This window comes from Sinocyclocheilus anshuiensis, unplaced genomic scaffold, assembly GCF_001515605.1.
Source record: "Sinocyclocheilus anshuiensis isolate Anshui unplaced genomic scaffold, SAMN03320099.WGS_v1.1 scaffold670, whole genome shotgun sequence".
NCBI classification, from domain to species: domain Eukaryota; kingdom Metazoa; phylum Chordata; class Actinopteri; order Cypriniformes; family Cyprinidae; genus Sinocyclocheilus; species Sinocyclocheilus anshuiensis.
In genome coordinates, this window is record NW_015546062.1 from 858,920 (window position 1) to 870,441 (window position 11,522).

The 11,522-nt window shown below is 35.6% G+C and overlaps 2 protein-coding genes across 2 annotated transcripts; both read left to right on the forward strand.

Annotated features, from left to right (window-relative positions):
• The first annotated feature begins 4,567 nt into the window (after window positions 1-4,567).
• LOC107699524 (serum paraoxonase/arylesterase 2-like) lies at window positions 4,568-7,178 on the forward strand. The gene is made up of 9 exons (XM_016500811.1): window positions 4,568-4,698; window positions 4,863-4,933; window positions 5,167-5,222; window positions 5,344-5,509; window positions 5,699-5,825; window positions 5,912-6,112; window positions 6,211-6,292; window positions 6,502-6,630; window positions 6,959-7,178. The coding sequence occupies exons 1-9, from the start codon at window positions 4,622-4,624 to the stop codon at window positions 7,118-7,120; spliced, it is 1,071 nt and encodes a 356-aa protein (XP_016356297.1). The 5' UTR covers window positions 4,568-4,621; the 3' UTR covers window positions 7,121-7,178.
• Window positions 7,179-8,363: 1,185 nt separating this feature from the next.
• On the forward strand, window positions 8,364-11,046 carry LOC107699523 (serum paraoxonase/arylesterase 2-like). Its single transcript, XM_016500810.1, has 9 exons — window positions 8,364-8,473; window positions 8,698-8,768; window positions 9,053-9,108; window positions 9,238-9,403; window positions 9,581-9,707; window positions 9,794-9,994; window positions 10,125-10,206; window positions 10,418-10,546; window positions 10,727-11,046. Exons 1-9 carry the CDS (start codon window positions 8,397-8,399, stop codon window positions 10,889-10,891), a joined length of 1,074 nt encoding a protein of 357 aa, XP_016356296.1. The 5' UTR covers window positions 8,364-8,396; the 3' UTR covers window positions 10,892-11,046.
• Window positions 11,047-11,522: the final 476 nt, after the last annotated feature.

The window sequence follows — 11,522 nt, forward strand, 5'->3', positions numbered from 1 at the left end:
TGTCCTGCAGAGTTTAGCTCCAACTTGCCTCAACACACCTGCCTTTAAGTTTCTAGTATGCCTAGTAAGAGCTTGATTAGCTGGTTCAGGTGTGTTTAATTGGGGTTGGAGCTAAACTCTTCAGGACACCGGCCCTCCAGGACCGAGTTTGGACACCTCTGTCCTATCCTAACAAACCATACATCAAAGGAAAGCATATTTCAGCTTTCAGATGATGTATGAATCTCAATATAATTTATTTTTTTTACCCTTTTTGGCCCAGGGTCACAAATATTTATATTTAGAAAATTGCTTAATGAGGGCCCTCACATAATTCAGTGCTTCAAATTGTGTTATTAAAAGTATAATGAATATAAAAATCCTCCACAAAAATTTTAAATTCGGTTACATTTCTTGAATTGAACTATGCTTAAATATTTCTATTTGCAACTAGGTAGTTGTAATGAATTCTTTTTTTTTCCTGAAAATCATGGAATGGCAATTGTGAAGAGACCATCATGAGCAAAATTAGAACACAGGCCACACTGAGCTTGCTTGGTAGAAGAGGAGCTAATTCTGCACTACTCCAGTTTGTTTCCATGGGGAATGAGTCTATTTTCTACATTGTCACGTCCTCCCATCAGATATGAATTCAGTAACCTATTTCGGGGCAAAACTCTGTATTATTGGTGCAAGTTAAGTCCACAGTGAGACCGAAGCATTTATACAACCAGTGTGTGTGCTAACAAATGCAACAGCAGTTTCATTTGAATGTGAACAGTGATTACCGAGTTTGCTCTGTAACTAGTAGGGCAGGTTTTTCAGTTTTCTTAAAGTCACACCCCAGTACAGCACTCAGAGAATGACAGCTCAAAGTAACGTGAGATACTCATCCGACACTATGGTGTGGTTATGTTAGTGCACTAAAAAAAGAAAACTATGCAGAGAACAATGTTAGTGAATCAGACAAAATTCCAGTCGTTATATTTGCAAAGGGTGTAGATGCCTTTTCCAGAAATGCTTCTGTAGCTTGCTATTGTCAAACACATAGTTTACTTAAAAGTATTTCACCTTATGCTTATGATATAATATCTTGATGACAGGAATACAAAGGCTCCTGACACCACCAAACAGCACATTTAAGTATGCTGATTTGCATATAAGTGTTCTCTTTTGCTGTGGTAAGAGTCAGTCAGCCTAGATTTGATATTTCTAAAGGAATTAGGCATGGGGTGCCCTGTTATCTCCATACCTCTTTTTGTTAGTAAGTCAGCTTCTTTCCTCTCATATTATATCGCTATTGTTGATAGAGAGATAATAATTACACAATTAGCCGATGACACTACTCTCTTTATTCAAAATGAGAATCAGATATCTGTGTCAATTTTCAGGAGCATCTGGGGTATACTTACATTTGGCTAATGAGCTTAAGGCCATAAAGGAATGTCTCGAAACTAGCTATAATTCGCTTAAAGAATGAGTTTCAATATCTTGGAATATTGATAACCAAAGACCAGAAAAGAAGGTGCTTGCAAAATTTTAGTCCTATTATTGAAAAAAAAAATAAAAAGAAGTTAAATCATTGGCTTATAAGAGACTTTTGTTTAAGGGGTAGAGTTTTAATTACAAAGGCAGAGGGTATTTCTAGACTTATTTATGCAGCAATGGCTTTACATCTTGAAAAAAACTATGCAAAGAAATTGACAAAATATTAATTGACTTCATTTTGAAAAATAAAATACATTACATAAAGAAGACAGTTATTATGAATTCATATGAAAATGGTGGCTTAAATGTTCTGGACTTTGCAACAATAAATAATACATGTAAGGTTAATTGGCTTAAACAAACTGTTAAAAATTCTGATTCCATTTGATGTTTTATCCCCTCCCATATTCTATCAAAATGTATCTAGTATTCATATTCTATCTAGTGTATACTTGTCTATATTATATATAATGTTTATTGTTTATCTCATGTATATTGTTTGTCACATGTTTGATCTTGTTAATTAAAAAAAAAAAAAACATTAACAGGATAACAAAAATGGAGTCAGTCAACCAACTGAGTGTCCTCATATGAAGACTGAGGTAAAACAACCAAGTTATGTCTTCAAACCTATTTATTCTGACATATTTTGTTTTATTATCAAACAATAAATAGTCATGCTACAGATCAGAAATCTCAGTTACTTTACAATGCAAATGCTTTGGATTAGTTGACATGAAAGGTCAAGCAGTGGAAGCAGTGTGATTTGCTGAACTTCGTGTGAAATTATTTGTAACATTTTTAAAATAATAATTATGCATGTTTTTATGGCCTCATATTAATTGTGGCATGCTATGTATGTAAAATTATTTAAAAAAATCAAAAATTATTTCAGAATGATTGTGCATGCAGTTATATCAGAATAAATATGAACTAATTTACTTGTTATTGTTGTTATTCATATTAATATAAGAGGATTAGAAAGTTCAAGATATGGTGACTAGTTACAGCATCGAAAACATTTTAATGTAGAATACTGAAATTAGGAAAAAAAAGCAATTATTGTTATTCGTCAACTACACTTGAATGTGGCACTGTATCACAGTAAGCAGTATACTAAAAATTTTAAGCAGTTACATAATGTTGCTGAATGTGGCACCTGCAGGTAAAGAGGTTCCCAGTACATTGCTAATATCAATAGAAGAGAATGTGGTGTATTGGTTCAAAGAAGTTCATCATTCATCAAAAGTCATGACTCAATATGGATAATGTTTAGCAACATTGCTTGAATTAAAATGCTACTCGTGTATAAGTAAAAAAAAACAAACAAAAAAAAAAAACGGAACAAATAGACAGCAAGAAATTACACCACATGTATTTGTTTAGAATTGGATAAAATTACTAATTTATTAATTATTCATTAATTTATTCATTGTGCTTGATTATATCACTGATTATGATTTTTTGCTATACCCCATACACATTTCTAGGTTATACAAAGCACTGTTTATGCACTGTAAATTGGTAAGCCTGACTGTGAATTTTGCTCGGAAAGCACACATGAAAATAACTGCTTTCAAATTATTTAGTAGCTATGTCACATTTAATCCAATTTTGTCACTTTTAAGTTGGGCCAGAATCTGCTTTAGAGGTTCTGTCATAACTTAACATTCCATTAATATTGCTGCAAACTTGCTGAGCTATACTAACATAAAAGGCTGCACCGGTCACAGCACAAATAAATAACTAAAAAATCTAATTTACAATATGAAAATTATTTTAAGCGAATTAATATGAAAATAATATGTAATAGTGCCGACTACTGACCAATCCATGCTACTACAGCGGCATATTGCTTCACAAAAGCCCTTTGAATGGTAGGCTGCATAAATACCTTCTGCATGAAATAAAACATCAAGGTTGGTTTGCATGTAAAGTGCATAATTAGGGGAGGAAAAGCACAACCGGGAACCACGTCCTTGAACGGGGTCACTGCTAAAGTACACGTTAATAAAGAAAACGCAGCTGGGTCAACTCTGGGAATTAAGAAAGTAAATTTTAAAATAAAGCGCACTAGAGAGGGTGGGCTTTGAAAGAAACACGAGGTTGCCAGATATCACGATTAACAAGCAAAATGAGCGAAAATGAGCAAAACATGTCATTGATCAGTGAAGAAAACATTTTAAAAATGTAACCAGTAAATAAAAAAATAATTTTTGTAAGCACACCTGAAAAAGGGCACATTGCGCATCAGTGAGAGTACGGCAGGGGCTGGTAAAGGCAAAATCACAGAACAAAGAAGAAACAAACTCCTAGGATTAATGATGGCATTATTTTACAGAAGGCGATGTGAGCTGTTTTTATTATTTGGTCACACTGTATTATTCTGCCATGTGAGCATTTTGGAAATGATCCCCCAAAACCAACTGTGTATCTATGTAGTCCATATACATAATATTAATAATAATAATAATAATAATAATAAACAAATACATACATAAATTTAAAGTGCCCCTATTATGGATTTTTGAAAATTAACTTTCATGCAGTGTGTAATACAGCTCTAAGAGAATGAAAACATCATGCAAAGTTTTAAATCTGAAAGTGCACCGTGTATAAAGTTACTGTCTCTCAAAAGTCGGCTCTGAATCATTGAAACGAGTCATTTTTAAAACGAATCCCAAACCGTTTCATGTTGACGTCAACATGAAATATTAGCATATGCACGCGCAGACCCGGGAAAACATTCATTCTTTGCCACTAGGTGCCGCTTTTGGAGCGGTAAAAATAGCTGTTTCCTAACGGCTGTACACAAAGCAGCACTGCGCTCACAAACCATTACAGGCCTGATGAAATGGAAATAAAATCGACCAAAAGGATCACTGCAGATTACCTCATGCAAAGGAGGGGTTTGGAAAAATTAATCGCTGAGGGAATCGTTTGGGAGTCGTTGAGCAAATAAGGTAAAATAAAAAACGTTGCATGCATGTCAACCTGTTGTTGGGGTCTGCCAAAACCAAAATATGAACCTTTCATAACCCATAATAGGGACACGTTAAAAAACACGTCCAAAATCGCCTATAATGAGCGGACATGGCAACACTGAAGGGTTAATAATGTTTGTGAGTTAGAGGCAGCGCGAGAGTTAGTCAGCATGGGTAAGTTAGCAGTACTCTCGTTGTCTGTTGCAGCTCTTGCAGTTTTGATCGGAGAAAGACTCATTACATTAAGGTTGGTTGATGTGTCCGATCGTATTTATATTTTCTACACGCTGCTCTGATCTTTGCTGCTACTATTGACATATTAATAGGTGTTTATATGTAATTATTGCACGACAATAATCATAGCAATATATATTATATAATATGACTATATATGTTTTGTCTTCTTTACAGGCATTTATCACTTTACTACAGAGAACTTACTCAGAACTACCTTCCGAACTGTCACCATATAGAGGGCATAGGTAAACCCTGTATTGATTGCCATGTTTTCTGGTCACGTGTCATTTCATGGACTGAATTTACCAGTCTGGACCTAATGTATTCTTATTTATGCAATTCTGAATGCGAGGTAAAAAAAAAGGAATAGTGTAGGCTAAGTTTTGTAGTGTTTTACTTTTATAATTTATTCTGTAATTGAGTTTCTGTCACTGTTGTGATGATCTGTAGTGTCATTTTTTTTTGCTGTTTTAAACAGAATGTGGGGCTGAAGATACCACAATACTTGAAAATGGACCGGCCTTTCTGAGCACTGTATGTCATAAAACTAAAAGCACCTGATTGTTGAAGTACATAGCTGTTAAAAGTTAATTATATACATTTGACCATTAAAAAATGTAACTATATTTTTAAATGCAACTATATTTATGCTTAGTGCGTGAAGCATCCAGACTTACCGTCCTATTCAGATGACCCTGGAAAGATCTACACCCTGAATCTGATGGATTCTAAAATGAAAATTAAAGCACTGAACATCAAGGGAGACTTTGACAAAGACTCTTTTAATCCACATGGAATCAGCCTGTACACGGATGACAAAGGTTTGCCATTTTTATTCAATAAATGTATACATAAACAAGAAAAGTTTCATTCCTTATTGAACTGTCTATATATTGATATTACATAATATTACCTACACACATAAGAAGTAGTTACTGTGAAATGTTAAAACTATATTAAACGGATGATTGTGAATGAACCTAAGTGTATAAATTCTTCTCTCACTACAGATGGTGCCGTATACCTATTTGTTGTTAATCATCCTCAAGGCAACAGTCAAGTGGAGATTTTCCGATTTGTTGAGGATGAAAATGCTCTTCAGTACATCAAGACCATCAAGCATGAACTCCTGCACAAGTATGTGCTCCATTAAACCACAATATTGCTTTAACATACCCTAAACCTAAAGTATAAATTCCAGTTTATTTATCTGCATTTGTTAGTGTGAATGATATAGTCGCTGTGGGGACCGAAAGCTTTTATGCCACCAATGATCATTACTTCACGAATGGGATTCTCAAGTTTGTGGAGCCGTTTCTGTCTTTGCCCTGGTGTGACGTCGTCTACTACAGCCCTCAGACCGTGCAGGTTGTGGCAGGGGGCTTCTTGCTCGCCAACGGCATAAATATCTCCCCTGACAAAAGGCAAGTTTGAGAAAAAAAAATCAAGATTTGCATATGCATGTAATATTATCAAATCATTTATTGCATAATCATGTCCTGTGTATAACCTGCCATTTCAGGCATTTGTATGTGGCAGATCTTCTGAAGCACAAAATTGTTGTCTTGGAAATACAAAAAAACACTGTATTATCTCATGTAAAGGTAAACAACAAACTACATGAAATGTTCACACCTTATTTTATCCCATACAGAATCATTTTTCATAGATTAAAGTATAGAATTTCAGCATTATTGTGTTAGCTTCAAATAAAACAACAATTAATCTATTTAATAGTTTTTTAAATAACAATAACAACAGCCACTCTGACTGCTATTGCTAATATTATGGCTTGTTCATTTTTCTTACCCAGGAGGTTGATGTGGGGTCACTCTGTGACAACATTGAGGTGGACCGTGAATCTGGAGATCTATGGCTGGGCTGCCACCCAAACGGTCGCAATTGGTTACTTCAAGATCCGAATGATCCACCTGGTTCTGAGGTGTGTGAATATATGCAGCATATTTAAATGCTTGAGCTGTGGCCTAGTGTTTAGTGCCCATGCTCAAGTCAAGTCAAGTCAAGTCTGCTTTATTGTCAATTCTTCCACATGTACAGCACATACACACAGAGAATTGAAATTGCGTTACTCTCAGACCCTTGGTGCATACAGATAACACTAACAGTAGAACATAAATACAGATAGATACAGAAGTATATGATGAGCTGTCATGTTCCCATGTCTTTCCCCTTTCTCTTCCCACTGTTTCCTCACTCCTCTCAGCTGTCTCTGAGTTACAAATCTGTAACATACCCATGTTCTCCTATAGGTTATCAGGATTGAGAACATCCTATCTGAAAAGCCCAAGGTGACCCAGGTATATGCAGATGATGGCAGTGTGATCATTGCTTCTTCAGTGGCAACACCGTATGGAGGAAAGCTGCTCATAGGAACAGTTTATCAGAAAGCTCTGATCTGTGACCTTAAGTAGTGTGTATACTTACTGGAAAGAATAAATATGGGCTCAGCTGTTTGAAAGATTTTGTCTAAATAGTGTCATTTCAGAGACTACATATTTGCAACACAAATCAAAGACAAGACCAACTAATAATAGGTAATAATTAACTTGAAATGTCAGTTGCACCTTTTGTTCTGTAAAGTGAGAAAAATCAATTCACACAATAGGCCTATATATTTGGCTTGACAGACTGCTTGGATTGATTATAAACTCTTCTATCTATCTACTAGATATGTGAGCTTAAAGCAAGAGTTAAAGGGGTGATATGATGCTGCTAAAAATAACATTATTTTGTGTATTTGGTGTAATGAAATGTGTTTATGCGGTTTAAGGTTAAAAAAACACATTATTTTCCACATACTGTACACTATTGTTTCTCCTCTATGCCCCGCCTTTCTGAAACGCGTCGATTTTTACAAAGCTCATCGGTCTGAAAAAACGAGGTGTGCTGTGATTGGCCAGCTATCCAGTGCGTTGTGATTGGCCGAATACCTCAAGCATGTGACTAGGTTCACTAGGCTCGGCATATGTTTTCAATAGCTATCACTAGTTGATTTGTAAAAATATATAGCCTATATTATCAGTTTGTGATGTCCATGCAACACAGAACCTTTACTAACAAACTCCCATGGCAATTAATAACTATTTTATTATTACATCCAGGGACGCGGGAAGTAGGGGTGCTGAGGGTGCTGCAGCACCCCGTTTTCACATGGTTGCAAATGCAACGCCAAGCTTGTTCATTTAAATGTATTCAGTTTTAGCATTTAATAAGTTATTTGTAATGATCTCTGAAATGTAAATTGTAAGTGGGAATAATAAACAATGTTTATCTTTATAAACATGATTAATTTTACTTGTGATGTTTTCTATATGGGATGATTAGCCTAATCCTCATGAACACGTGACGCTGGCGCGTGGTATCAGACATGAACTGTACAGAATGCGAACAAGATTAACTTTAATACAAGGAGATAATAGCGCAAAAGCGAATTTCAGATTTGTTTAAATGCCCACCCAGCAAAAACTCGGCATCCAAACAACACCAGCCCCAGCACGAGCACCGACGTAAGTGAACCAGCCCCCCAAACCCCCGAATTCAACAGAACTGAATTCTGGAAATTATCCCCAAAACAAAAACCACGACTGTGCATTTGTAGTACAAAAATCCGCGCATAAAAAGCGGACCTGGCAACACTGAAGGGTTAATAATGTTTGTGAGTTAGAGGCAGCGCGAGAGTTAGTCAGCATGGGTAAATTAGCAGTACTCTCGTTGTCTGTTGCAGCTCTTGCAGTTTTGATCGGAGAAAGACTCATTACATTAAGGTTGGTTGATATGTACAATCGAATTTATATAATAATGACTTGCGATTACTGTTATTTGCTTACCAAACTTTATAACTATTTCATTAAATGTTTTCTTTGACTGCACGCTGTTCTAATCTTTGCTGCTACTTACTGACATATTAATTAGTGTTTATACATAATTACTGAACATGACAATAATCATAGGAATATCTATTATATATGTAGTTTTGTCTTCTACACAGGCATGTATCACTTTCCTACAGAGAACTCGCCCAGAACTACCTTCCTAACTGTGACCATATAGAGGGCATAGGTAAGTAAACACTGAATTGATTGCCTTATTTTCTGGTCACGTGTCAGTTTGCTGGACTGAATTTACCAGCTTCGACCTAATGCAGTGTTACTTATTCGATTATAATTGTGAGATTCATGTAAAATAATGTTTTACTGGTGAAGTGTAAGTTTTGCAGCGTTTTGCTTTTATAATTATTCCTGTCATTGAGTAAAGAGCATTTGAAGAAGCATATGTGTAGGCTTCTGACACTGCAAATGCAGATGTAGTGGTGATCTGTAGTGTGTTATTTTTGTTTTAAACAGAATATGGTGCTGAAGATATAACCATACTTGAAAATGGACTGGCCTTTCTGAGCACTGTATGTCATAACAACAAAATCATTACTGAGTAATCTCATGCTAGCAACAGTCGTTTTTACTATTTTACTATTAATTTGACCGTTAAATGCAACTATATTGTTAAACATGTTCAAATTACTTAAACATAGGGCTTGAAATATCCAGGCTTACCATCCAATTCAGATGACCCTGGAAAGATCTACACCCTGAATCTGATGGATTCTAAAATGAAAATTAAAGCAATGAACATCAAGGGAGACTTTGACAAAGACTCTTTTAATCCACATGGAATCAGCCTGTACACGGATGACAAAGGTTTGCTTTTTTTTATTCAATGAATGTATACATAAACAAGAAAAGTTTAATTCCTTATTGAATTTTCTATACTTACATTATCACATAATTTATAATACCTACACACACAAGAAGTAGTTATTGTGAAATGTTAAAACTATATTAAACCTAAGTGTATAAATTCTTCTCTCACTACAGATGGTGCCGTATACCTATTTGTTGTTAATCATCCTCAAGGCAACAGTCAAGTGGAGATTTTCCAATTTGTTGAGGATGAAAATGCTCTTCAGTACATCAAGACCATCAAGCATGAACTCCTGCACAAGTATGTGCTCCATTAAACCACAATATTGCTTTAACATACCCTAAACCTAAAGTATAAATTCCAGTTTATTTATCTGCATTTGTTAGTGTGAATGATATAGTCGCTGTGGGGACCGAAAGCTTTTATGCCACCAATGATCATTACTTCACGAATGGGATTCTCAAGTTTGTGGAGCCGTTTCTGTCTTTGTCCTGGTGTGACGTCGTCTACTACAGCCCTCAGACCGTGCAGGTTGTGGCAGGGGGCTTCTTGATTTCCAACGGCATAAATATCTCCCCTGACAAAAGGCAAGTTTCAGGAAAAAAATCAAGTTTTGCATTGATAAAAGCACAGTATAGTGTAATATTACCATCAAAGCATTATTGCGTAATTATGTCCTGTTTATATGTTGTTAATACGTTTAAAATGTCATTTCAGGCATTTGTACGTGTCAGATTTTCTGAAGCACAAAATTGTTGTCTTGGAAATACAGAAAAACACTGTATTGTCTCATGTAAAGGTAAACAACAAACTACATGAAATGTTCACACCTTATTTTATCCCATACAGAATTAAAAAAAAAAAAATCTATTTAAGTATAGAATTGTAAGTTGTGTTAGCTTCAAACACAACAAACATGAAACAATTGAATAGTTTTTTACTTAGTAGAAAAAGAGAACTACTCTGTCTGCTATTGCTAATATTACTGCATGGTATTTTTTCTTACCCAGGAGGTTGATGTGGGGTCACTCTGTGACAACATTGAGGTGGACCGTGAATCTGGAGATCTATGGCTGGGCTGCCACCCAAACGGTCTTAAATGTGTATTTCATGATCCAAATGATCCACCTGGTTCTGAGGTGTGTGAATATATGTATTGTGTTGTGTTTAGTGCCTATGCTCAAATATGATGAGCTGTCGTGTTCGAGTCTGGCTCACATCATGTTCTCATCTCTTATCCTTTCTTTTCCCACTATCTCCTGTCTTATCTCAATTGTCCCTGAGTTACAAATCTATAATATAACAATGTTCTCCTGTAGGTTATCAGGATTGAGAACATCCTCTCTGAAAAGCCCAGGGTGACTCAGGTATATTCAGATGATGGCAGTGTGATCATTGCTTCTTCGGTGGCAACTCAATATGGAGGAAAGTTGCTCATTGGAACCGTTTATCAGAAAGCTCTGATCTGTGACCTTAAATTGTGAATGTACTCCCTTACGGGGAAGAATAAATATTGGCTTAAGTGTTTGAAAGAATTTGTCTGAATAGAGTAATTTTAAAGGCAACACAAAACAAAGTCATGGCCTTTTGTAGGGTAAAGTTTGAAAAATCAATCCATACTATATAAATTTGGCTTAACACAGGCCTGCAACGTTTCACTAGGTTGCTCACCTGATGCCAGCCCTCAGTGCTTGCTAAATGCCAACAGCTTGCTTGCTCAACACAACCCAGCATTACAATGTGCCATAATTCCAGCCAATCAGAGATGAGGCTGCTAAATTCTGATTGGCTGCCTTGACAACCAATCACAACATTTCTTGCATTACCTCGACAGCAGAAGAGGAAAAATACAGTGCATGCATAATTATTATGCAAGTTGATATTCTTATTATATTTTTTTCCAAGCACATTTTACCAATTCCAAACAACATCAATCTTAATAACCACTATTAATCTTGTATTTAATCACTTATAATCTATATATTATTGTTCATGAAGGCTGGAAGTGAAAAACGCCTTATATTCAGGTGTGCATAATTATTAAGCAGGTTATCTTCTACAGATAAAATCTCGAGATGGACTAAAAATGAACTCCCAAAACTTACTGCCAGATTC

Excerpts from the sequence above, each read along its gene's own strand:
- LOC107699524 (XM_016500811.1), top strand. The coding sequence starts at position 4,622 with ATGGGTAAGTTAGCAGTACTCTCGTTGTCTGTTGCAGCTCTTGCAGTT. Across the intron at positions 4,699-4,862 it reads GAAAGACTCATTACATTAAG|GCATTTATCACTTTACTACA; the intron begins GTTGGTTGATGT and ends TCTTCTTTACAG. Across the intron at positions 5,510-5,698 it reads CCTGTACACGGATGACAAAG|ATGGTGCCGTATACCTATTT; the intron begins GTTTGCCATTTT and ends CTCTCACTACAG.
- LOC107699523 (XM_016500810.1), top strand. The coding sequence starts at position 8,397 with ATGGGTAAATTAGCAGTACTCTCGTTGTCTGTTGCAGCTCTTGCAGTT. Across the intron at positions 9,404-9,580 it reads CCTGTACACGGATGACAAAG|ATGGTGCCGTATACCTATTT; the intron begins GTTTGCTTTTTT and ends CTCTCACTACAG. Across the intron at positions 10,207-10,417 it reads CTGTATTGTCTCATGTAAAG|GAGGTTGATGTGGGGTCACT; the intron begins GTAAACAACAAA and ends TTTCTTACCCAG.